Genomic DNA, 25,913 nt, shown 5'->3' with positions numbered 1-25,913 from the left:
CTCCCCAGACCGCCCTTGCCGATTCAGAGAATCGCAGCACCGCTTAGTTTGGAAAAGACCTCCGAGATCACAGGGTCCAGCCCGTGACGTGTCACCACCTTCTGAACCAGACCCTGGCACCGAGTGCCACGTCCAGCGTCTCCCTGAGCGACCCCGGGGACAGCCACCCCGCCTCCTCCCTCCTTCCCGGCCCTACTCCTCCGCAGCGCCCGCGCCCGCCCGGACCGGCCGCGCGCGCCGCACGCGGAAACGGGCGGGCGGACCCTAAAACCCTGAGCCCCCGCGGCTGACGGGCAGGCCCCGCGCCCAATGAGCGCCGAGAGCGCCGTGGCGGGGGCCAATGGCGGGGCGGGGGCGGGGCGCGCCGGCGCGCGCTGGGAGCCCCGGTAACGCGCGGGCCGCGTGCGAGGAGCGCGGGGCGGCCGGGCCGGAGCTGCCGCTGCCCGTGCTGAGCCGTGCCGTGCCGTGCCGTGCCGTGCCGTGCCGTGCCGTGCCGTGCCGTGCCGTGCCGTGCCGCGCCGTGCCGTGCCGAGCCGTGCCGTGCCGTGCCGTGCCGTGCCGAGCCGAGCCCCGCCATGAAGATCGAGGAGGTGAAGAGCACCTCGAAGACCCAGCGCATCGCCGCGCACAGCCATGTCAAGGGGCTGGGGCTGGACGAGAGCGGCGCCGCCAAGCCGGCGGGGGCCGGGCTCGTGGGGCAGGAGAACGCGCGGGAGGTGAGCGCGGGGCCGGGCCGGGCCGTGTGGCGTGACGAGTCCCCGGCAGCGAGTGAGAGTCGTGCCCGGGGTCCTCCGTGTGGCTGCTGCCGAGTGAGGCGCGATGGGGGCGGTCGGGGCTGTGCTCGCTCTGCTCCTGCTGGGCGCAGGGACGGTGGCGGTCTCCGGGTGTCGGCGTAGGAATCGGGGTGTTAGAGGCAACGGAACCGACCAAAAGGCAACAGGTTTGGTGCAGATGGGGATTGGAGCATCCGCTTCAATGCGGGGGCCGAATAAAACCATCATAGAGTGCCCGATTGGTTTGGTTTGGAAGGGATCTTAAGCATCATCTCTCGTTCCAGCCCCCCGCCGTGGGCAGGACACCTCCACTGGACCAGGTTGTTCAGAGCCTCATCCAGCCTGGCCGTGAGAGATCTGTAGAGGATCTGCGGCTCAGGCAGCGAAGAATAATTTCTTGCTTTATTTTCAAACCTCTCTCTGTGCTTGGGACTGCGAGAGGGAAAAGGAGTCGGGGCTCACAGACTGAGTTGCGTTTTTGTGGTTTTCAATGTCTGTGTCAGAGAAAATGATTGTAGAAAGTACGTTTTCCTGATCTTGTCTTTCTTTTTGTGTGCATGAAATCGAAGTTTTACTTTTTGTTAAACCTGTTATTTCTAAACACTTTAGGTAACATTGAAACAAAAGATACTGTAGCAATACTTGTGTTAGGAGTATAAATATTTATTTAACTTACAGGCATGTGGGGTTATAGTGGAGCTAATCAAGAGCAAAAAAATGGCTGGCAGAGCAGTGCTGTTGGCAGGCCCTCCTGGAACTGGCAAGGTATTATTTTTCTATTTTGTTACATAATGAAGTATTTCCAAATATATTTTAATTTGTTGTCAAAACCGTTTTAGGGTAGCAGTTACAAAATGTTTTCATATACCAGAATTTGTTTTCAGTCAATGTATTGATGTAGTTTTCGACTTGATATTTTTACTTTTGTGGTGTCCTTGACACTGCCAGTACCCAGTGGTGTGTTCAGCATCTTTAATGTGAACCCACCTCTTGTAGGTTGCTAAACACATAGGTAACAAGGGCTCTGAAAAAGTTTTAGAAGTTACTTTTCTATTAAAAGCCAGAATAGTTTTTGCTGAGTTTACTTCCCCCCCCCCATGCTATTTATGTATTTTTCACATCTGTATCAGCTGTCACATTCAAATGCCCAGTTTTGTGTTTTTAGGGTTTTTTTGAAGTCTTTGTCCAAGGTCACCTGTGTTGGAGAAGGGTTGTTATATGTGAGAAATACACGTCAGACAGAATAGTCTTACTATTAAATTGTTTGTTGATGTGTAGAAGGTGATACAATGATAAGTTAACTTTGTGCAAAAAGAATAGTTTCTTAATTCTCTCCAAAATTAATGTCTGGGTTTTGGGGTTTTTTTCCATTTAAAGACTGCTTTGGCTTTAGCTATTGCTCAGGAACTGGGAAGCAAAGTTCCTTTTTGTCCTATGGTTGGAAGTGAGGTCTACTCCACTGAGATCAAGAAAACAGAAGTTCTAATGGAAAACTTCCGACGTGCAATTGGTAAGTTTCAGGAAAAGAAGAATTAAGTATTTGCATGATACTTACTTTGCTTTTTCCCAGTCATCTAAAAAGGAAAAACTTTTCAGTGGTAAAGCCATTTTCAGGTTTTTTATGCTTATTTTCTTCAGTACTGATCTTTAGTGAATCGCTTTCACATTTAGTGGAGTCAAGTTTTCTGTTTACAAACTAATTTAATTATTGTATTTTGGTTAATACTTCACCAAATTCTTCTCTCATCCTCCACATTCACCTCTCTGTTTTGCCTGTGACAGAATAAAGCTGAAAGAAAAAATAATTTTTAGTTTCTTACGTTAGCAGAAATACTTTTAGACAGAAAAATGCTCCTCCTGTTTTTTGATTTTGTGACTTCACCCTACTAAATAAACCGACTGAATGAGGGGCTCCCAAACAGCAGCATTAGCCTGACTTACTGTTCCAGTGAGCACAGAGAAAGTTCTGTGCCAACTGAATAAACCCTGTAACTTAATGTCATCCTCAATTCTACAGTGCATTTACAAGTTTGATGTAAATTGGTTTAATTTGTAACACAGCCTCAGTGACTATCTAAAATCTCTTACACAGCTAAGATAAATGGAGATAGAAGTGGCCCTTGTTTGTGTGAGGATTTGCTAAAGAGAGCTCAGTTGATTTTAGCCCTGAACATATTAATTTTCCTGGTTCACTACCATGTTTCCTCTCGGGCTTCATCTGGCAGCAGCAGGGTGAGGAAGTCTCTCAGTTCTTCAGTGAAACAAAAGTATTCCATTGACTTTTGGAAGAAAGCAACTCTCAATAGTCTCTGGTCTTCTGGTTACCAAGAAACTGGCAGGACCTGGGGGAGGGAAGGCTCAGTAGTCTGCAAAATTTCCTTGATGTGATGAAGTTCCCTGTCAGAGGTTTGGAAACCTGAACCAGCAGGTGGAACTTAGGCCATCCATGTTGTCAGTTCTAGAGATAGCAGAGATTTAACAGCCAGTTACATTGTTAGTTCCCTGCATTCCCTGAATGTCAGTAGAGAGACACTTCCAAACAAATATCAGTGTTAATGAAAGATGGAGCTTCTTTTATTCCTTTCTGTTGAATTCCATGTCACATTTTTGTAACACAGCCTTTATTGAATATTGAATATTTATGTGTTTCAGAAAAATTCTCTAAATTATTTTAAAGGACTAGTAACCACCATTTCTTATAATGAAACACTTTCCAGTTGAGTTTTAATCTCAGGTTTTAGCTTCCCTGCTTGGTAAAGAAATATTTTACAAGGGTACATTTAAAAAAAATTATTCTGTGCAGTGTGGTTGGGTTTGGATGCAAGGGAAGCTTCAGCTCGCACATCTATCAGTACTTGAAAGTATTCATTTAGGTTTTATTAAGTTTTGTTTGTTTGTATGTCTCCTTGGTAGCAGGTTCTGTGTACATCATCATTGCTCATATGCATTTTGCTTTCAAGGGGTTTAGCCACCTGAATTTTTTAAATTATCAGAGATATTAACATCAATTTTTTTACTTAATGGTTGGGTTTTTTTTCTTGGAAACTACAGTCTGACTGGTTTGGATCACTTTATAAGAAAGTAAGAAGTACTCAGAGTTTACAGAATTTTTATTGTTGAGAGTCTTTTAATAACAGACTTGACAGAGTCTCATGGCCAAGTAATGTTTGGGATGCAGTCGAGAGATTATAATATGTAAGAAATCTAAAAGGACAGAGTGGAAATGTGGAGATTAATTTGTTGTATGGGTTAAAAGAAATTTAACCTGGGAGAGATTAATCCAGTATAGAGCTCATTAGCAGCTGGTCAGGATGATGATAGCAGCTAATGTTAGGAGCTCAGGTGCAGTAAGAAATAACTGCTGCAGTAGCCACTTCAGTGGTGTAACTCTTCCTTGTGTTGCCAAACTGTGCCTGCCAGTGGGTCGAGCAAGCCCTGTTCAGCTCCATGGAGTGCTGTTGAACCAAAGCATCAAACAGCCCACAAGTGCTGCCTTGGATTTGTGTCTGATTTGGAAGTTGGAGATCTCTCTCTAAGAACTCTTCTGAGAATGAAGGTTGTAGTTGACACATACATATTTGTTTGAAATCAAAGGATTATCAGCAGCGAGTTCAAAGCTTTGATTACTTTTGTTCAGAGCATGTTCATCTGTAAATATTTTCTACAGACACCTCTCTAAGAGCACATTAGTCTGGATTAGAGGAAGGCTTCTGAAGCAAATCCCTGGGTTTGCCCTCGGTGACTTGGCTTTGACTTGTGTTGTGGAACAGAATGAGCACATGAACTGGATTCTTTCCAGATGAAATGGAACTGGAAGATTCATTGCATGCTTCAGCAGCATACAAATCATACCCCAAACACAAACAGGCTGCCACATTTTCAGAGCAGGGTAGAGTTTGTGCTGGACATTTAAAGCAAAACAAAGAGGACAAGCAAACCTAGTCCAGTTTGTGGCAATAGCAGTTTCAGTGTGCAGATTCCCATGTTGCCTCACGCTCGTTGCTCATGAGCCAGTGTGGTGCAGCCTTGTCTAGGTCAGTTTTTTAACTCAGAGGTTCATTAATTTCTCTCTGGTGTTTTGGCATACCTGAAGAGCATTTTAAAAATTACTGAAATTAACTTTATACACAACGTTTTATCTTAAGTAAGAGAAAGCAAACATTTCTTACCAAGAACTTGTCATGTTATTCACAGTTAGGCTGTCTCTCACATTTCAGATCCTGGTCTGAATTCGGGCCCAGTAGAGGGAGACAGACTCATATTTGTCAGTTCTTTATAGCCTCTATCAGCAGCTCAAAATTACTGGTGAAGTGTCTGATCTATTTCAAAGCAAAATGAAAAGTTAGGGAACAAGCAAAGGTTTATAAAGTCACAATACCCTCAGACTGGGCAGGATGACTTTCTTATATCTTGTTACAGCCCATTCATTATTTTTGGTATGGCATGTGTGTCTCATAAAGTACTTCATGGAGTTTCTTTAGATGTGGATTCTTTGAACTTCTGTGTAGTTAGAACATCCATAATTGTAGTGGTGGTGATGATAGTGGGTTTGCTTTGAAACAGTCTGCCTGTAAATGTCTTCAGCTCTATTTTATTTATCAATTTAAAATAACCTAGTTAATTACAGAAATTGTGACTGGAACAGAACATAGCCAGATACTCTGATGATTGCTTGGCTGTCTGAAAATTAACAAAGTAAGGACGTAATTTTCAGCTATTTTGGAATAGTTGTAAATTTGCATTTTAGCAGTTTCAGCTAAATTTTATCTAGCTCACCTTTTGCTATTAACTTGAGAAATATTTTAAATTGTACATAAACCCTTTAGTAATTTTATTATGTTCTAGCACAATACCTGTTAATCAATTGATGTTATATTTTTAATTCAGTTGCTAAAGTACAAATTTTTTATGTCATTTTTTTTTTCTTCTATCTTTTTGTTAACTTTGCGGGGCTTTTTTGATGGTCCAAAAACTGTAAATCTCTTTTTTATATTAATGTCAGTAGTTTCAGAAGGTGGTCTGTGTTTCTGGCATTAGCATAGGGAGAAATCAAGCAAATTCCCTCTTTGTGGGAGAGAAAAGAGACAGAGGAGCCTGACATTTGCTTCAAGAACTAATAATAATGAATAGAAGAAAGTAATCTCTAAAAGTTTAATAAACTTTTTAACAGGCCAGAACTTGGGCTGAGCTTTCATTTTGGGGCACAAGATTAACATTCTCACTTAATATTGAAGAAGAGAACAATAATTCATCTTTCTGCCTTTAAAATTAAAACATTACCATGAAATGTAACACACTCTGACAATATATTACATTTTGTTGACAGTAAAGCAGCAGACTCGTAAGTGTATACTGAAGCTATTTAAAACAATTTCTTGCAGGGTTGAGGATTAAAGAGACCAAGGAGGTTTATGAAGGAGAAGTCACGGAACTGACTCCCTGTGAGACTGAGAATCCTATGGGGGGATATGGCAAAACCATCAGCCACGTAATTATAGGACTCAAAACTGCAAAGGGAACCAAACAGTTGAAGGTATGTGTGGTAGAGTCTCAGAGATTTTCTTAAGTATTTTGGGTTTGCAGCTTCTATTTTTAGCACTTCTTATTTCCATTGCAAGCTCTTGATCCACTCTGTCAAGTGGGGCTGCCAGGAGGCTGCTTTCTTTGGCTAGACAACTTTATCCTGACTGTTTATCTGCTTTATGTAGAATATTTAGATATTGGTCTTGTGTCCTACTAATTGAAATAGGAGATAAACCCGTCGCCACTTGGTTAGCAGCTGCTGTTTCTGTGTTTGGCAGCACTCACCTGTGTGTCTTCAAGGAGTTAAGAGTGAGTTATAATAGGAAGAGATCCTGATGCAATTTTGTAAATGACAAGTACCACAAAAAATGGGCTGAGTTGGCAATCTGAGCTTCATTCTGTCTCAGTCTGTGATACACTCTGACCCTGGCTGTAAATTAATGTTCATTGTAATAAACATATGAGAAAGGCCTTGTTTGGCTTTGTTTTCATGATTGTCAGGAACCAAATTTTTGAGGATGGCTTGGGAAATATTGCCTGTTTAAATATAAATTATTCTTTCTGTCACATCTTTTATTTCTACGTGGGGTGTCATGCTCTAGTGAATATTTGATAGAGAACTGGAAATTGAGCTGGTGTGTTGCCAGCTCAGGCCCACTTTCCTTTTGTTTCCTTGTCTCCATTCAATTTCCCTGTCAGACTTGGAGAGAACTAAAAGCTGTCTCTGTTGTTAAGTATCATCTTTCATTTGTTCACTCTGAAAACAAGGAAATGAAGAGCAAAAGTGAATAAACATGTACCGGGAGAAACAAAGGCATCTAGTATATTCCACACCCGCTCTCCCTCACAGAGCTCCACAGAGGATAAGGACTCAAGAAATCAAGGAACATTGATTCATATATTCATGTATTCAATGCTATAGCCAGATTTTTTATAAAAGTTTTCCCGGAAAGCTAGAGAACTACTGTTTCTTAGGTATAAATACATTACTCAGAGGTACATTTTGTAGCTGGTACCATTATGTTTCTGGCACTGTCACTTCCTTTTGGATAGCAGATTTTTTGTAAGACAGTAAGTCCTGTGCATCTTCCAGATTTATTCGCTATCCCTACTCCAAACGTTACAGCTTTATAAAATCCTAGAGGTATTGTCAGGGTGAGTTGCAGTTTAATTTCGTCTGATGGGAGTGAGCTTCAAACTGAATTTCTTTACCTTGATTACCATAACAATATGGAGCTGTTTTGATCAACTGTGCTGTTTGCTTGTCTCCAGCTGGACCCGAGCATTTTTGAGAGCTTGCAGAAGGAGCGAGTGGAAACTGGTGACGTTATTTATATTGAAGCAAACAGTGGAGCTGTCAAGGTAAAAAAAAAGTTCTGTACTTTTATGCAGTTGTATGTTTTTTGCAGACCTTTCCCTGCCTTTGTCAGAAGGCTCTCTGATTTATTAACCTTAACTGACGTGGTATGGTTACATGGAAATTTTAAAAAGAGCCCAGTGCTTTCCTTATCAGAAGAGAAAAGTCTCTTTTGCACCCAAAGGATGTGGAGATCTGGTTCACAATTAAGGTCATCTGGCAAGGAAGCTATCAGTGATGCTGTCTGGATGAGTTTTCTTTTCTGTAAGATCAAGGCACCTCTAAGGGAAGAGGGGAAGAACCAAACAACTTTAGTCATTTTCAGGCTGACATGTGCAGCGTATTTAATCTTTCTTTTATCGCTCTGATATTTTCTCCACAAGATATATACATGTAGAAGGGAATACTGCATTAGTTAGCATTCTTTTCATATCTGATTTAGAAAGTGTATAGTGATACTTGCTGTTTAATGGATGAGCATAATATTTTCTATCATAATAAATCACCCACCTACAAAGGAGGTTCTCCCGATCTCTGGTTTATCTGCTGGATTTGTCCTTTAGCAGGAATTGTGTACGGTAAAAGAAGGGGAGAGAGGAGTAGAATATTGTTGCCACTGAAAATATCAGGTGTTTCTCAACAGAGTTTTTGAGCTTTGATCAGCAGATAGGGTATGCCTGTTGCTAAGCTAGGAGTGGGATGTCTGAATTGTCAGCTGAAGCTTGTCAGAACTGGAATTGTGAACTAACCATGCTATCAAATTCATGTCACTCAAGGTTTTGGCACTGAAATTAATTCTATACCTGGGTTTCTCTTTTTTGTTCCTCAGAGGCAAGGCAGGTGTGATATCTATGCTACAGAATTTGACCTTGAAGCTGAAGAGTATGTTCCCTTGCCGAAAGGTGATGTGCACAAGAAAAAGGAAATTATTCAGGATGTCACCCTGCATGACTTGGATGTGGCCAATGCTCGGCCTCAGGTATCTGACTTCACAGATGAAGTCTTTACAGAAAAATAATTTGAAATAGATGTGATATTACCAGAAAAATTGAGATGGAGGAAGTTGAGCTAACTCACCCTCAAAGATTCTACTGTAGGAAAAGCAGTAGGTGTTACACCTGGCAGGCCAGTCTGGCTCTCCTCAGGGAGGTCATGCTGCAGCTGGCTGCCTCAGGGCCCTGCCATGGAGGTTCAAGAGGTTCAAGCAGTTGCTTCCTTGGAATTCACGCACCTGGTCATGGAATACTGGTCAGGATAACACTCCTGGCACTACAGGGAACGGTCTGGGAGTTGTAGATCAGCTTTCACACAGGTATTTGGGATCCACCACCTTCACAGTTAATGCAAAATCTAGACCCTGCTCTCTTTCCCTCCACCACTGTGCCCCGTCACTTGCAGAAAAAGAGCATTGTGGGCTGTTGCCTCTGACCAGAAAAAGGAATTACTGCTTTCTCTCTAGAAGGAAAGCTGCCTAGAGGTGTGAAGTAGCAGCAGCCAGACCTGCATAATTTCATTTAATGGAAGTTCTGAATGCAGATTAATATATTCTGCTCTGTTTATGGTTTTATAACCACGAAATGGAAACTGCAAGGACTGTGATAAAAGGTGTTTTAAGTATTGTTGATATTCTTACTTATTCCAGTAATGTTTCATAACCATTTGTTAAACTGCTTTGTGAATTTCAGTAGGGCTCTGCATGTATTGCAGCAAAAGAAACCCCAGAAAATAGAAGAATTACTCCTTGCTGTGTCTTAACATAAATCCACTCTTGAGGGAATTCTATCTGTGTCAAAACCAAAAGTTACTAACAAGTTTAAAGGCTGGAATTCCTACAGTAAAACAATACAACGCTTTAATTAACTAAATTTTAAAATAATTTGCAAAAAAATTATAAAAAATCACGATATTAAAAAGTTATAAAATTCAGAATCATTCTTCCTGTGTTGACAGGCTGAACACCTACTGTGCATGCAGGCAATCCAAGCCTCTGTGTTCCCTGACAATTTCATTCCTTAAGAGCCCCTCTGTGACAGGTTTTTCAAGAGAGAATATATCATTTTTATTTTTTTATGCTCTCCAAATGATGCAAGGATGAGGGGGTAGCTAGGTGATAATGTTTAGAATACTGCTGTGGTGAGGTGGCCTAAACTTTGACAGATTATCAAAGACTGCTGTTACAAAGTATTAAGCTAACTCTAAGAAATAACTTCTTTAACCAGTCCCTGATCTCTCTATAAAATTCCCAAGGTGTGTGCTTATTACGTGACCTGAAAGCTGATCTATCACTTTCTTTTCCTAGGGAGGACAAGACATCCTTTCTATGATGGGACAGTTGATGAAACCTAAGAAAACTGAAATAACTGGTATGAAACCTGTATGGCATTTTGAGATTATATAATCTGTGTGTTTTTCCAGTTCAACCCTTTTCCAGTTCAATCCTTAGAAAAGGATTGAAAATAGAGTTACTATATTTAAAGGAATGCATATGTAATACATAGTCATAAATACTCAGATTTCCAAAAGCAGTGATACAGTTGCTAGAAGTGCAATGGCTGGAGACAATACAAGTTACAAGTTACTGGTTCATGTATGTAGAGGTAAAATGTATCCAGGGCTCTGCACCCGTCTTCCTGGGAAGAGATCAGAATGCCAGTGCCCATCCTATAACATTCCTGCCAGTGTGATGTTCAGGCTTTCAGCAAAGAGCCAAACTGAATACAGCAGTAATACACAAATTCTAGAAAGTGATGTAGCAATCATACTGAATTTTGGTGGAGTAGAAGATGGCACCTCTGCAACAGCTGTCTAAGGACCTGATGCTCCACATGCACTGCTGCTCTTCCCACCTGCAGGTCTTTGGAGAAAACAGTATCTACAGACATATCTGCTCTCCTTTTTGCTTTGAAAGAAATGATGCTTCACTAAGTTACTATATAAATTTAAATCAAAATCTGTTTCAATACCTAACTGAATGGTTGTCTTTTGAAGTATTTTGTCTGTCCCAGAGGTTGCTTTGCTTATTCTAATACCAGCTGTATTGATGTAACATCTGGGATAGCTTTGAGAGCAGTAGGTTCACAGAAACCTATATAGCCTTTTTCTTTTTTGGTTAAAAGCAACATATTTGCTAAAATAAAGTAGCAAGATTTCATTCTTTCAGTCATGTTCTTTTCAGCCATGCTTGGAAACTTCAGTAAGTTTTGTGTTTAAAATGAGGTTTGACTTGACTTCGCCACCCCTACAAACTCCACCAACCTACAAAAATTAATTTTTTGAATGTGAGTATTTCAGTTAGAAGTACTTTGTTGCACAGATATCTCCCCAACACAGTATGAAATGTCACAGAATTTTAGACTGATAGGTATTTTCCTTGTGGCAGTAAGATACCAAACCATGGAAAAGTTCAAGAAGAATTTTCCTTGCTTCAAGCCTTACCCTCTGGCCTGCAGTTCACTAGCAGAACAATCAACAGTTTCTTTTTGTTCTCAGACAAACTTCGAGGAGAGATAAATAAGGTGGTGAACAAATACATTGATCAAGGCATTGCAGAGCTCGTGCCAGGTGTGCTCTTTGTGGATGAGGTTCACATGCTGGACATTGAGTGTTTCACATACCTACACCGAGCACTGGAATCTTCCATTTCCCCCATTGTCATCTTTGCTTCCAACCGAGGAAACTGCATTATCAGGTATGATGTCTAAACTTGAATTTGCCAGTTTGCATTGTTCCAAAAGCCATGGAATTAGCTGTGCCAGTAGAGTTACAATCTTTGAAGGCTTTTGTCTCTGACACTGACACCTGTGATAATCCTTTGCATGAGTTTCAAGCTGCATTGGCGCTCAAGAACTGCTCATGAGCTTTGTGATGGGACAAGCATTTAACACCAGGCTGACTGGAATTCCTCCTTTACCCTAACACATCTCTCCTTCTCTAACAGTCTCTGAATTGTTTCACTTTTGGGTGAACTGTGACATTACCATTCTCATTGGTACATCTGTTACCTGCACATTAGGGACATCAAAAGCACCAGAGCTATGAACCTCTAATACCATTGTTTCCTGCTTCTGGATTATTTTGCTGGTTGCAATCCTAATTCTGTTAGACTTCAGCTTCTTGTTCGTACTGGTAAAGTGTGTCACAGTTCAGCCTCTGGCTTTTCCTGCTGTATTTGTCTGGCGTTTTGTGATTCTTCAGTCTTGCCAACCAACTTGTTTTTCATTTCCACTTCACTTTGATATTTTGCACCCACAAAATGCATTCTTTGCATGTTCAGTAAAAGTTCTCTCCTCTGATTTCAGAGTCCTCTGTAAGTTCTACTGGTAGTTTGTGGTCTAGGTCTAATTATGTCTAAACAAGCTGTCATTAGCAATGATTGCTATTCTTTGGATAGATTTAATTCAGCTGTATAACCAGCTTTTCCTTTCCCTCTTGGTGGCTCATCTGGTATTAATCTTTCACTGTTTGCATTGCTTAGAAGTGAGAATGATAAGCCCTTCAAAAATGTTTAAGATGGACATTACTGCACTGTCTTTGCAAAGATATAAAAAAGCTGTCTTGTAAAAGTAAAGGAAGTAGAGATCTGTCAGCATGCAGATCTTGTTATGAAAAAGCTGTGATTTAAGAAATGAAATTTTCCATATAATAGTGACACCTAATATTGGAGAACCATGGCCAGAGCTGCAGCTACCTAAATACTAGCACTGAACTTAAAAATGTAATTCTTTACCAGCACTTCACTGTTTTGACTGCAATCTGTGTAATTCTCCTAAATTAAATCTGGGTATCTTTCAACTTCACAGTGAATGGCAGTGGTCCTGGGAAACCAAGAGTGCATGAGTCTGCAGGCTCTGCTCTTGGGTGTTGTATGTCAAACAAATAAGATGGTTGAGGCTCTAGATCCTGCCCTATCCTTCATACAGAGACCTAAACTTCTCAGTTTGCTGGATTGCAGGCATGGAATGTAAACCACCAAAGTATTCACTGGAGGGACTAGAGAGAATGGCTTGCTCAGCAGTGGAGGATATTCTCCAAATGGATGATAGTATATATAATTTCTGCTGATACTGCTAAACAACTTAGTAAGAATGATTTGTTCCTTGCTGGAGGATTCCTTGGAACATTAGATAAGGCTGTATTGTGAGATACAATACAAGAAAGCACCTCTCACTATATTTGAGAGGCATGTTTAAGGGCTCCAGTAATAGTGTTTGTTTCCCTGGGGCTGTCTGGAATGAACCTTAGACCAGAATGTTTCCTGTCTCTGACCCAGGGGGATGCGTCTCTGTGGACACACAACAGTTGTATACTAGTGTAGTCACTCTTTACTGATTTTAACCAAATCAATGTACTCACCTCCCAGTAGTGTCTGATTCTTTTCTGTTTGGTTTCTCTTCTAGAGGCACAGAGGATATTGTGTCTCCTCATGGAATACCATTGGACCTGCTGGATCGAGTCATGATTATCAGAACCATGCTCTATACACCCCAAGAAATGAAGCAGGTATGCACAGGATTTTAAAGAGCTTGTTACAAGTCCCCAAAGTTATGCACAGCTTCTGCCTGTTCTGTTAGTGAAGAGATGTTTGACTCTGGTCACCAGGGCTTGTACCAGAAAGCTTCCTGCTTGTTAAAAGCCTTTTCTGGGAGTCAATACAGAGAGCTGGTTAAAGCTGTGCACACAACTTCTCTGACTCCCAGCCACTGAGGAGTTGCTAAGCACATGTGGAGCTGAAGTGGCACCTCACTTGCAGGAAGGGATGAATTGTTAACTGAAGCAATCTCTTGCACAGATGCACTTTCCATAGTTTGCAGATTTCAGCAGGTAGTGCTTTTTCAGTGGGTGTGAGATGAAGTGTAACTTCATGGGACCTTTAGTCCCAGACCTCAGGCCTTCCCTCACATGAGAGGGATTGAGGAGTACAACCTCATGTGCTGCATTTTTGCCTTTGTACCCTGTACTGTAGCTTTAACCTACTGGGTCTGTCTCCTGAAATGGGGAGAATTTAATGCTCCTAGTTAAGTTTGCAAATGTAAGCACAGAAAGTGTGGCAGACATATCCTTCCAAATGCCTGGAAGTTTTCCTGTGGGGCCATCACAGTGTATTGTGTATTGATTATAATGCTGGGTGCCATTATGATGCATTGTGTCAAAGATCCCCCCTCATTAGCCGCTCAGTGCTGGGAAGTGACACAATGCAGAAGACATTAGGGTTTACCATGTCAATTCTTTGTATTATTTAAGAGATAGTGTCAGTGGAGGAGAGTGTTATGCCAGATAATGGTCTCCTGCTGCTGGAAAAGTGCCAAGGTGTTGTGGATGCATTTATGGAACAGAGGCAAAGCTTCATTTCACTTGGTTTGAGGAGCTTTTCATTGATGGTGTCCTGAGCTGTTCTCAGGGTGATTTTTTTTTGTACCTAAAGGACACTTTGAAGCATTGTGGTGTAGATTGCAGTAGAAGCAGCCTAGTGATTTAACAATACAATTAGGTTTAGTCTACAAAACAAACTTTCATGTGTGAGTTTTACTCAACCTGGAAGTATTAAAGACTGTCTGGATTTCCCTGTAGTGTGAGTGAATTCTGTGTAGTTAGTGCTGTATTACCGTGCAGGTAAGACACTTTCTGAATGCTGATGTTCAGAAGAGCTGGGTATGTGCTGGGATTTCTACCCTCCCCAGGGCTGAAGGAAAGGAAGTGTTCAGAGTAGCATTTCCTAAAGGTGAAAATAAAGTTCAGACATTTGGCCTCATAGATCATGTTCCCATAGTCAGATAGCCTCATTGTCCCTTAAATTTGAATGGCAGCTTCTCATGGGAGAGCAGGAGGAGCTGTTACACTTAACTGTGGCTTCTAACTAAGTACAGTTGGGATGGGGGTAAAAACAAGGCATAAGTAAGTTAGTTCTCTATTTTTGCTTTCATTTGTCTTTCATGTTAGGAGGAAGTTTCTGCTGCTGATGTTTCTGTGTGAGACTCTTTGCCTTCACAATTGATTCCTTTATCAGCACAGAATTTGGTCATGTATCTACTGAAAGTTTGTTCATAACCAGTTCAAAATATTTTTTTGTGCATGTTGATAAAGTAGAAATCCCATTGTGAAGTGCTGCTCTGAGACAAGACACACAGTAACCTTAGTGCAGCCAGAATAGGGAAAAAAATTCACTTTTATGCTTATTCTAGTCAGGTCGTGTTGTAATCAAACTTTTTTGCATATGTGCCTCCTCTTGGATATTAAAGATTATAACTGAGATGTTTTGTTCCTAATGTATCTCACCCGATAAACACTTGTTTTCCTATTCCATAGTAAATGTGTATGTAAGCAAGTGGTGGATTAATGGCTTGGGCCCTAGTAACCATCCTTGGGTAATGTTCTAGCAGGTTACTAGCTAAAAAGTTATTCTAAAAACATTGTTGAAGATGTGACATTCAAAACCTTGTTTGTAGCAGAGGAAGAACAAAGTAGAAGTGTTTGAATGAAGGGAAGGGGGGATGTCTAGGTGATCTACAGGTAAAAAAAAAATCTTCAACCCGAAATTGCAATTGGCAGCAGCATTGCCAATATTCAGTGCACATATCTTAGCACCAACTTTCTGCCATTTCAGGCCCCTCTCTTCCTCTGCTCCCTGAGCGCATTTTTATGGCTTTAATTTAAACGAGTGCTTCTTGATATCTTGTTTACAAAGCTGCCAAAGTGAAAAATACCTGTATTATATGAGGCTTGCAGTTCCAGAGTTATCTCTGCACTACAACACAACATCATTATCCAGTCTGCCCCTTATCACTCAGCTGGTAATACAGACTACCGAGAGACTTGTGCCACTTCTGTTACAGCTTTATATGCTCGGGCTTATTGGTGATATCTTCCTCTCCAACTTTGTAAAGATCTTCAAACTGGTACAAGCCTGAGACTGTTCTTGAAAGATTAGATTCTTCTTAGTGATTTTTTTTTCCTTCTTGAAGGAATAGGTGAATCATAGAAAGTAACTTTTTGATTTATTTTACTATCGTCTTGTCAGTTGAATAAAAAGTGTGTTGTGAGCTGCTAAGGAAAGGGTGTAGTTTTCTGTAGGGCTTTTTGGAGGGCTCCACTGTACAGCACCAGTGATACACTGCAGAATTCAGTAACTGGTGTGGCTATCCAGAAGCCTCCAGCTGCCACTAACTTCTAACATACATTTTCCAATGTTTTTTATAAGTTCTCATATTCTGCTCCTTATTAGTAGATAGGCTTTGCTAAGTGTGCAGAGTTACCATGAAGGGTTAGCAGTCCATATGTGTTACTTTACCTTCCTCATGTGATAACAGTTTTTTTAACATCATATTTGCCTGTTCAAAGGCTTAGAATTCTACAAACTCTGGTTTAGTGATAAGTCACGCCAGGGTAACTCTCCACCATCTTGTTTTGTAGTCTGTCTCTTCTCTAAGCTGATAGTTTACAGATACTAGGTAATTTGGCATGTTAATTGTTTGGGCACTTGCCTCACTCTTCCCAACAGATCACAAAACTTCGTGCTCAGACAGAAGGGATCAATATCAGTGAAGAAGCTCTAAACCACTTAGGGGAAATCGGTACCAAGACAACCCTAAGGTAAGATGGCCAGTTTTCTATTCAGCATGACTGGGTCTAAAGCCACTGTAGAGTAACTCACTGCTGGAAGCAGACAGACCTCTCCTTTACAGTGTCATGGTCTGTTAACAATCATTAAAAAGAGAGTGGTAGTGCTCCTCTTTTCTTCTTTAAAGAATGAATGTGCTGGAGTGCTTGCTGTCTCATACTGCTGGTAGAGCTGTGTTTCCTAGCAAATGTCCCAGCTCTGTGTATCATCAGTTCCCTGGGATGCACTGAATTGTAATTACTCATCTGCCTCTGTTTGATCACAGGTATGCTGTGCAGTTGCTGACCCCAGCTAACCTGCTTGCCAAGATTAATGGGAAAGACAGCATTGAGAAAGAGCATATTGAAGAAATAAATGAACTTTTCTATGATGCTAAATCTTCAGCAAAAATCTTGGCTGATCAACAGGAGAAGTACATGAAATGAAAAGCTTATCATGTTCCATGCTTTGAAGTAGCTTTAACCCTTAGCCAGGGCTGGCTTAGTTATTGAATGAGAAATGTTAATGGTTTGTCTCTTTTGGGACTGAAGAATATTTAAATGTTGGACTGCTTTGTCAGGCCAGAATTAACTATTGAGTGTTCTATTTCATTATCAACAATAAGATGCTCCATGGTTTGTGTGTAACATCTTAGTCTCCCTTTCATCAGTATATGTTACATTAGTAGCTCTTGGCCCATCAGTTTTGTCTTTAGATTTCATTGAGAAGAGCTCCAACTGAAGTTGATGCTTAAGAACAGTCTATTTTCTTTATGAATCCTGTTTTAAAATAGTTTCCTTTTACAGATAACTTTTTGGTTTTGAATCAAGGTTTGTGTGAAGTGCTTTATAATAAAACATGTCAAGAATATTGGAAGTGTGTGTGTGTTCGCTCTGGATGTTGACCTGTGTAAGAAATGGTCAAAATAAATTCAAATTAACAAAGCCAAATATGAGTGAAATGGATCTGCAACACAAAAATAGATTGCAGCCAAGGGAAAGATAGATTGGGACCTTTTGAAAGTGTTTACTTCTTTGTAACATTTGGGTCTTATTTTCTGAACACTTCCTTAGAGAATGCAGAAATACATAATCATTATCTTAGCCCTATTTAAAGCCTTTCCCCCAGAGAAACTTAAATTTTTCTTGAGTTTTCCTAAAGCAGATTTTTAAAAAATCATTTCCATTGTGATTAGCTATTTTTTGCACTATCCCCACTTTCTTGATCACTCAGGAAAAATTTTCAAACTAAAACTGAAATCCCTCTCTGCACAGTTTGGAAGAACTTCAGCTTAATCTTATGTTCACAGTTGTGTGGAGCATGGATACCTGATTGCTTCACAGCACTTTGAGGTTAAATGATTAATGATTTAGATCCTTGTAACACTGAAATACAAATCTGTAACCATGTAAATGGATGTATTGGAGAAAAAATGTAGAAGCCTTATCAAGTTACTAACCTCACATTACTTATTAGACCCTTTGGGGATTTGGAACTCTCTATGTATGTTACTTAAATAAGCATTTCTTGGGGTAGGGTGGGAAAAATAATAACTTATCACAGGAGGCAAGGTGTAAATGTCCTTTTTAGCATATGCAAAGTGACATTGAAGAGAATGACTTCAATTAACTCATCTAAATTTTAATCTCTGTTCCTGAATGAGACGCTGCCTCACAAGCACTGAACATACTCAGCCTTCCATGAGTCCTTCCCAGGAAGTCAGTGGTTCCTCGTGTGGGGAGAACCCCAGTAATGGCAAATTAGACACACTTTGGAGGGGTTTTTGTTGTTTTGTTCTTAAAGGTGAAATCTACCTCTGTTATTCATTTTGCTTTCCTAAGAGGTTTTCTGAGCCTTTGTGGTAGTTAAAGAAGCTAAAATTATCACAAAGCCATCGCATGCACATTTGTATAAAATCATTTACATGGGTTAATTGATACATACCAAATGTTACAAAGCTCCCTTGTTAAATCGGGGAATTCTGCCTCCTAAAACACGCAGGAGCTCAGTCATCATCTCCTTGGGGAAGGAGTCCAACTGCTAAAAATCTCTGTCCTCACCCCTTCATGCTCTAGAGGCTTGTCTTTTCCTTGTGCTGAAGTGCTGTTAGTAGAAATTGCTAATGATTTTTCAGCTCCGGTAACCGTGGACTGGACAGCAGAGTCAGCTGGGGAGAAAAAAAATAGAGCTGCAAGGAAGCTGGGTGGTTTGGATTAAATAATGTTTTGATCATATTCTACCAGCTCGGTCATGTAAAAACCTGTCCCATTCTTCAAAGTAAAATTCAGTACTCTTGTCAGCCAGCCCTAATTAGCTTTTGTACTTTAAATAATCTACCTAGTCCTTTCTCTACATCTGCAAATAAACAATAATGACAGATAGATTTAATGAATTATTTTCGGTTTATCTGTGAATGTTTTTGGCCAAGGAGCATTCCTGCTTTCAAACCTAAAAGTCCACTCTCTTACTAACTCCAAATGAATAAAGATTGCAATTAGACCAGCAGAATAATTTTCACAGTGCTTCTAAAATTTCTTTTTACTGTGGCTGGGTGGCACGTTCTGTTTTAGTGCTATGGCAGCACAGAAAGAGCCACGGTGAATTAAGCTGCTGCATGATCAGAATTGAACCTTCTTTTTTTCTCTTGCAGTTTGAAAGTCCTTCTTGGCAATGATGAATGTAGTTATTTAAGAATAAAAGTACCATTTTTCTTTGAGTTTTCTGAAATATCTAACTGATCAATTTAGAAAGAAGTTTGAATAAGCCCTAAATAATTCTGAATGCCAGAGCAGTTCAAAAGCCCAATCAACATTTGATGGCATTGGCTTTTTAGTGATAAATTTGTCTCTGTTCACTCAGCAGCAAAAGACCTACTGGGGCAGTGAAGGGTGGATTTCCTGTGATACTGAAATCTTTAGACCACTGTTGCCACTTACCATCAGCAGGAAGGGGCAGAAACTCTTGTTTCTACTTTAGCAAGCCAGTTTCTTTTCTTACAAAATGTTCTTTATAAAAATTCAAGCTCTGTAAAACTGGGGAGAAATATCTGTTCTCACAACAACAAAAGAAGTGATTCTCTGTAAAACTCAAGCTGGGTAGCCTGCCAGACCCCAGATACAAGCAAAGACCTGGGAAGAAGTGAGCTGTGTGCCACACACTGCAAAGAAGCAGCTCCATCTGACCCTGGTTTCACAGCAGACTCCATGACTGATGGTAGCTGTCACTTGGGACTGACTGCAGGTACAAGGGTACCTCAGGAAGAAAACAAGATCTCAAAATACACCCGAGGGGAGAGAGCAGCAATCAAACCAAATTGGTTTTCCCAAACCTTGAGCAATTAAAAAAATAAATCATTACATCATCATGTAAGACCATCCTCACATCTGCCAAGTCCGTGGCAGAGCAGTGGCTGGCCCCAAAGAATCCCCAGGAAGGAGCAAGGACCCCTCTAACAGGCAGATCTTGGTGCAGAGTGTGCTCAGGAGGGGCTGCTGTTACCCACAGGGTTTGCTCCTAGAAGGGCCCCACTTTTCCCTTCTGCACCTTCATGTCTGCACAGCACACAAGCCCTGGCCCTGTAGGACCCTGTCCCCCGGGTGCCACCTCCCTGATGGCCATTAAGTGCCTAGGGAAGATGTAGAGCTGTGCTACAAAGGGAAAATCCTTCCACTCTGAATGGTGAGCCAATGTTTATCTAGCCTATTAAGGGACGTCCAGCAGACTTACTGCTGTCAAAGCTTTGCCCATGAAAGAAGGTCTTTCATATTACTGATAAAAATAGTTCTGTTGAAAGAATCACTGCACCATGTACAATAGGTGCTGCTGAAAGATCTTCAAAAAAAGTAGAAATACTCTTGACACAAAGCTGCCCCTTGAAGGAGGAAGGCACAGGCAGCAAGGAACATTCCCACCTAATAAGTTTGGTTATTAATATTAAACATGAAAGAACAAACTATTATTTTAATTCTTTTCTTTCTATTTTCCACAAAGGTTGCACTTGATGCATTAATCTTCTCAGGGAAGTTTTTACGACCGATTGCCTACACACTATGAGAAGTTTCTCCATCCATTACTTGCAGGGAAACAGGTCCTGCTGTATAGGAAAATATTTGTTACATCTTATCAGGGTGACACATAATCTAACAACAATTACAGCAAGCCCATATTTTGTACTATTTCGTTTTCAACGTGAAAAATCGTTCTAATATTAAACCTGGGGTGGGTGGGGGTTCTAGTAACCAGTTGAATATTATAAGCTGTGATTTCCTTTCACTGTGGAGCGATGCCACGCTTGGATCCTGCTCTGAGACCATGGATACCATATATCCAGTGTACGTGCCTCCTGTGCAGATGCCATGGTCTGGTGGTACCTGAAAGGTGATTCCTCCTGTTTATACACGCTGAGGGCAGAAATTGTCCTGTCTTTAGTTTTTATGTGGCCAAAAGCATTTAAAACAAAATTAACCTTTAGGGGGAAAACGGGAGATAGTCTGAAAGCTGACCCAGCCAGGAAACCACCACTGTCAAGAAAACTCAGGACTGTACACATCCTGAAAACTTCCCATCTCAAAAATTGGTCCAGATGCCCTCAGTGGAAAAAGCTTCTTTTCCCTTGTTGGATTGGCTTTTACCATTTGAAATTGGGGTACCCACAAACAGCACCAGGGCGAATGCAGCAGCTCAGAGCATGGCAAGAGTTTTGCTGTGGGTCAGCAGACAGGTACATCCTTTCCTCAGGCTGCAGGATGGCCAGAGGACCTGCTGGTGTCACACCAGTGACCTGTTTTACAACCTGCAGGGCCAGCAAAACACTTCCCAAAACATTTGGGAACCCTTCCTCTGTACCAATGCCTGCACTCTCAGCTGGAGTGAGAGATGTTCCTCAGTCTGGGAAGCACTTCAGAGAGGTGAAGATGATGATGCTTTCTATTTCTTTTGACAGAAGACACCCTGGTATTCAAGAGTCATTACCAGCAGGAGATTATTTTAAACTCCACTGTTCTCATCCAGCCTCATAATGCCCTGAAGCAAACAGGAGCTTTCCCTACCTAACATTTTGGTTTCTTTGAAAGGAATGAACAAGTGCCATGCTCTGCACCAGCTCTGGGAGCTGGGTGTAAGCACACTTGGGGCTCTCAGTTCACAATTTGTAGCTCTTCTGCCAATTAATAGCTTTGGAGCCTGTGCATCCACATCCATTTTTAATTGTGCATGTTGAACTGAGTCATTGACACCAGCAAAGCAACAGCACTGATATCCTGGGAGTTACAGCCACAAAATCTATTTAGTGACAATATTTTGATAAAGCGAGCAGGCCAGGGAAAGAGCAGACTTTTTTTCCCTTTAAACAACAAAATTAAGAATAATTTTTATTACAAATCAGTCTAAACAACCTTCACTTGGGTTTTTATTTTGGGTGCCAATTAAGGATTTCCAAACAGAAGAGGACACTTGACCTTGTGACTGTGCAGCCTGTACAGCGCTGCTGGGCTCCCAGCCCTGGTCTCCAGCCCTGGAACCAGCCTCCCAACTCTGCCCCTCTCCACTGGCTGCTGGCCACATGACTCTGCCAGTAGCCAGGGGAGCTTGTGATGGTTTTCTGGTGTAAAACCAGGCAAACAAGGGTAAAGAGGAGAGAGCTGAGCACGTTTCAGATTGGAAACCAGGCATAGGAAGGGGCGCAGGAATAGCAAAGCAGCAAAGAGCACGCTCACATCTGCAGCTGATTCTTGCTTTCTTTCCCAAAGAAAGTTCAAATTCCTGAGTCTGCAATTGAAAGTGGGGAAATAGCACAACTTGAGGTTTTACTGCCAGCTCAACACGGCCTCTGATTCCACTGATTGTGCAGATCCTGTCTCCTGTGGGAAGCTGGAATCCACAGGGACTTTGGAGGCAGCTGCCATGAAAACAACATCCAGGCTGAGTTCAAGCAGCACAGGAGAGAGTCAGCGAGGGCAGCTGTGGCCCCTGGGCTTTGGAACACAGGGTGCCAAGACCATCGGGTCTGCCCTCCCCCAGCCCTGGGCAGAGCTCCTGGCAGAGGCTGCTGCCATGGACAAAAGCAGCATACCCAGCACATACCTGATCCCCTAGAACTGGGACACTGTCCCTGCAATTGTCACCCTCCCAGGGCACCGAACTCCCCTGGCCAGGACAAGCTCTGCCTTGCAGGGTGCTCAGCACACTTGATGTGTTCTGGGTCAGTGATTCATCCCCTTGCTGCCTGGCTTGCTGTTTTCTGCCCTGGGGTATTATTCCCCCTCAAAGGTGGTAGCCTTCAGGGATCAGCATGGGACAAAGCAGATTTTGCTTTCAGACAAATCTGTGGCTTCCAGGGAGCCCAGCTGAAGCCACTGCTGCAGTGCAGAACAGCAAGACCAGCACTGCCAGATCCCACAGACCACAAAACACTCTGGATTCGCTTGTGGGAGTGGAGGACTTGCCCAAGGACAGCAGCAACTGCCCACAAAACCCCAACACTCAATCACAGGCCCCCACATACACCCAGTGTGCCCCTGCAGAGGCTGTTCCACCTGTCAGAGCTGCTGTGGGGTCCTGTGACACACACCTCACCCCAGGGGTGCTCAGGAAACTGAGCTGAGCCCCAGAGCATTGCAACAAAGATGAGGCAAAGCAGAAAAGTTTAAAAAAACTGCCTAGTAACATTGTATGTGTCCTAATGGGACATCTGCTGTTCAGTTTTCAAAATCATCTTGAGCACTTGAGTAAAAGGTCCCTGCTCTTACAGTTTCAGGACTGCAGAAAATGTTACCAGACAAAAGCATTATTTACTCATTTTAGCTCCAGCAAAACATATCTAAGTCATCTCTGCGGAGTATATATGAAGGGTTCATCCCTTTAAGCATCCTCTGAGGCTCCTGCATGGCCAGACCAAACCAACAGTGCAGGACCTATTTCCTCTCCTCAGTAACATCTGCATGGAGACCAGAGCTCTGCTTCCCTGCGTGAGCTGTGCGTATCCATTCTGGGTCCAACAGCTCCCTTTGCATGAGGGAAGCATTCCCCGAGGACTGTTCTCACCACTCCTTGTTACCAGCATGAGGGAAACATTCCCCGAGGACTGTTCTCACCACTCCTTGTTACCAGCATTTATCCCATCCATATGGCTCCCACACCCACCAAGCACTGTCTGCAGAAGTTAGCTGCTTCCATGGAGAAGGCAGGGAGTAATCACCACTGAATTTTTGGAGACCAGATAGAACAAACTGCTTCTTTTGGAGATGCTGCCTAACCCTCCCTGCTTTCCTTCTGATCCTGTGGGATTTAAGACTGCAGACCACAGAGACCAGCACCTCTGATTTTACAGGCAACCTGTTTGATACAAATCTTCATGTAATCCCCACTTTCATAGGGAGAAAAACAAAACCAGATGCAGATTAGCAAATCATTTGTAGGGACAAGAGAGCACAGAATGAGAGAAGACTGCCAAATGCTAATGCTAAAGAATTCAAGCCCAGGGGCTTCATACCAGGGAGGGACTGACAACTGCAGAGCAGAGCTGGGCAGCCAGGAAAGCTGCTAAAAACCACAGGAGATAACTGCATTTGAGGACATTGCTGCTTATTCCTTAAATTAAAATAGACACAATCCCTAAATACAACAAAATGAGCTCCCTCAGTGCCTTTCACAGATTTGGGCACCTGCTGCTCTCCCCAGCCCCCCAGAACAGGGCTGACAGTGTCTCTTTTACACCTCATGTGGAATACACACCCATAAACTTCCCCAGATACCTCCCCCCCACAGTATTGCTTGGAGGAGCTGCTGGGTGTGCAGGGCTGGGCACCTGCAGCGGGATCCCTGGGCACCTCCTGCAAGGGCCCTGTGTCACAGCATCACCACAGCCCAGTTAATACAGCCACAACACACAGAGTGGCACCACACACTCCCAGAAGGCTTTCAGCATGCACCCATACACAGTAACACCTCACCTCATCAGAAGGCTTTGGATGTCTGCCCATGCAGAATAACACCACTCCAGAAGGCTGCAAGCCCTTCTTGTTCTTCAGCCCAACCTTTTATACCCTCATGTTCCTGCACTGCCCCTGTGTGCCCTCTGCTCCCTTTGGGGGTTGCTCAGTGCCCCTGGGCACTCCATGGCTCATTGCTGTCAGTGCTGCTCACCTGCTGCTCACAGCTGTGCCCACTGGGGTGAGCCTGGGCCCAGCCCCACTCCCAGTCACCACAAACTGTGTGCCTGCAGAACATGTGGGCAGTGCTCCAGGGAGAGCAATGCTGCAGCTTGGTCTGTAATCAGGGCTCCAGAGAAGCTTTGGGCCAATGAACAAGGAAGACCCAGAGCACCTGAGCCAGGGGCAGCCACGCTGCATCCTGGAGACAAGGGCGTCCTGCCCTGGAAGGCAGAACTCCTCTGGGGAGTGCAGGTTCTGCACGGTGCTGCTGCTGATGGCACTGGGGATTGAGTCTGGCTGGAACCAAAGGATGGACCAGAGTGGGATGTGAGCGGGGCCCTGCTGCAGGGAGAGTCACAGGACCTATAACCACACATTTCTTCCTCCAAGCTGCAGTGGTGAAGAGAGATCCCTGCCCAGCATAAATCCCCACACAATGGAGTCATTCCAGTCCATACCAAGGACTCCCAGCACACGGGGCTGCTTGCCAGTCCCTCCCACCAGCTCTGCCATGCAGGAGGATGGTGGCTTTCAAAGTTGCTCCTGTTCAAGGCTGGGCCAAAGATCCCTCTCCCTTCGCAGAGGGCCAGGAAACAGGACACAGCTTCAAATCTGCCGCTGGCTCCCCACTGGAGGCACAGGCACCTCAAGCAGCCAGCATCACCTCCAACTTCACTTTTAGATTAATGTTCTTCCAAACTTTCCTTGGCTCCCCGTGCTCCCACTTTCTGTCACCCTTCTCATTACAGATGTATCTTTGCATCAAGGAAAGCGGGAGGAAAAATTGTTCTTTCAGGGTGACAGCTGAGCGAGGGCTATATTATTAAAGGTACCAATCATAGGTGCCGAGCTATCATCGCACGATGAATGCACTTGTCAGGAGCCCGCGGCGCCCGGGGGAGAGGGAGGGAGGGAGGGAGAGAGGTGCTGGGACAGCGGCTCTCGCTTCCCCGCTCCTCTCCTCCCGCCCCCCGCTCTCCCTCTCCTTTAATGTTGGCCACCTCCGCTCGCCTGAACTTGGACCTTCAGCAGCGACAATTTCTCTGGCCTCGACAGCAGGATTAATTTCTCCTGCCCTCGGCGGGGCCTCTGAGTGCGGTGGAAGTCCAGCTGGCCTGCTGCTGATAAGATGTACCTTTTGATTTGTTTTGTCTTTGATTGCCTTTTCTGTCACCTACAATGGCTGGCCGCCTGGAGACCTCCACATCGCCTGACTGACGGATCTATTTATCTATAGGCTGCTCCCGGCTTCTCCTCCCCCTCGCTCCCCTCCTCCCCAAACCACCACCTTGTACCACTGAAGTCCCGGTCTAATAGAAGCCGTGAAGGCTCATCCACCATAAAATACATCTGCCATCCTCCTTCTCTCCAAGATAAAAGCCTGTCAGTGTTACTTTCCAATTCCAGGCAGCTTGATTAATGGTGAAAAGCCACTGCAAGATCGACTTCTGGTTTTTACAAGCGCTGTCAGCCAGCCCAGGGTTATGCGAAACACACTCTTAGAAAACAAAACAAAA

The 25,913-nt window shown here is 43.0% G+C and overlaps 1 protein-coding gene across 1 annotated transcript; it reads left to right on the top strand.

The window, feature by feature from the left end:
* Nucleotides 1-361: 361 nt before the first annotated feature.
* RUVBL1 (RuvB like AAA ATPase 1) lies at nucleotides 362-17,118 on the top strand. The gene is made up of 11 exons (XM_038149466.1): nucleotides 362-716; nucleotides 1,452-1,538; nucleotides 2,151-2,283; nucleotides 6,155-6,306; nucleotides 7,569-7,658; nucleotides 8,483-8,632; nucleotides 9,953-10,016; nucleotides 11,143-11,341; nucleotides 13,050-13,152; nucleotides 16,148-16,239; nucleotides 16,533-17,118. The coding sequence occupies exons 1-11, from the start codon at nucleotides 576-578 to the stop codon at nucleotides 16,690-16,692; spliced, it is 1,371 nt and encodes a 456-aa protein (XP_038005394.1). The 5' UTR covers nucleotides 362-575; the 3' UTR covers nucleotides 16,693-17,118.
* The last annotated feature ends 8,795 nt before the right edge of the window (nucleotides 17,119-25,913 follow it).

Source organism: Motacilla alba, chromosome 12 (genome assembly GCF_015832195.1).
Source record: "Motacilla alba alba isolate MOTALB_02 chromosome 12, Motacilla_alba_V1.0_pri, whole genome shotgun sequence".
Taxonomy (NCBI): Eukaryota; Metazoa; Chordata; class Aves; order Passeriformes; family Motacillidae; genus Motacilla; species Motacilla alba.
This window is presented reverse-complemented; position numbering and strand designations above follow the sequence as displayed.

What these genes read in the sequence shown, in the direction of transcription:
- RUVBL1 (XM_038149466.1), top strand. Translation starts at nt 576, where the DNA reads ATGAAGATCGAGGAGGTGAAGAGCACCTCGAAGACCCAGCGCATCGCC. An exon ending in AAACTTCCGACGTGCAATTG is followed by an intron (nt 2,284 to 6,154) that starts GTAAGTTTCAGG and finishes AATTTCTTGCAG; the next exon opens with GGTTGAGGATTAAAGAGACC. An exon ending in CAAACAGTGGAGCTGTCAAG is followed by an intron (nt 7,659 to 8,482) that starts GTAAAAAAAAAG and finishes TTTGTTCCTCAG; the next exon opens with AGGCAAGGCAGGTGTGATAT.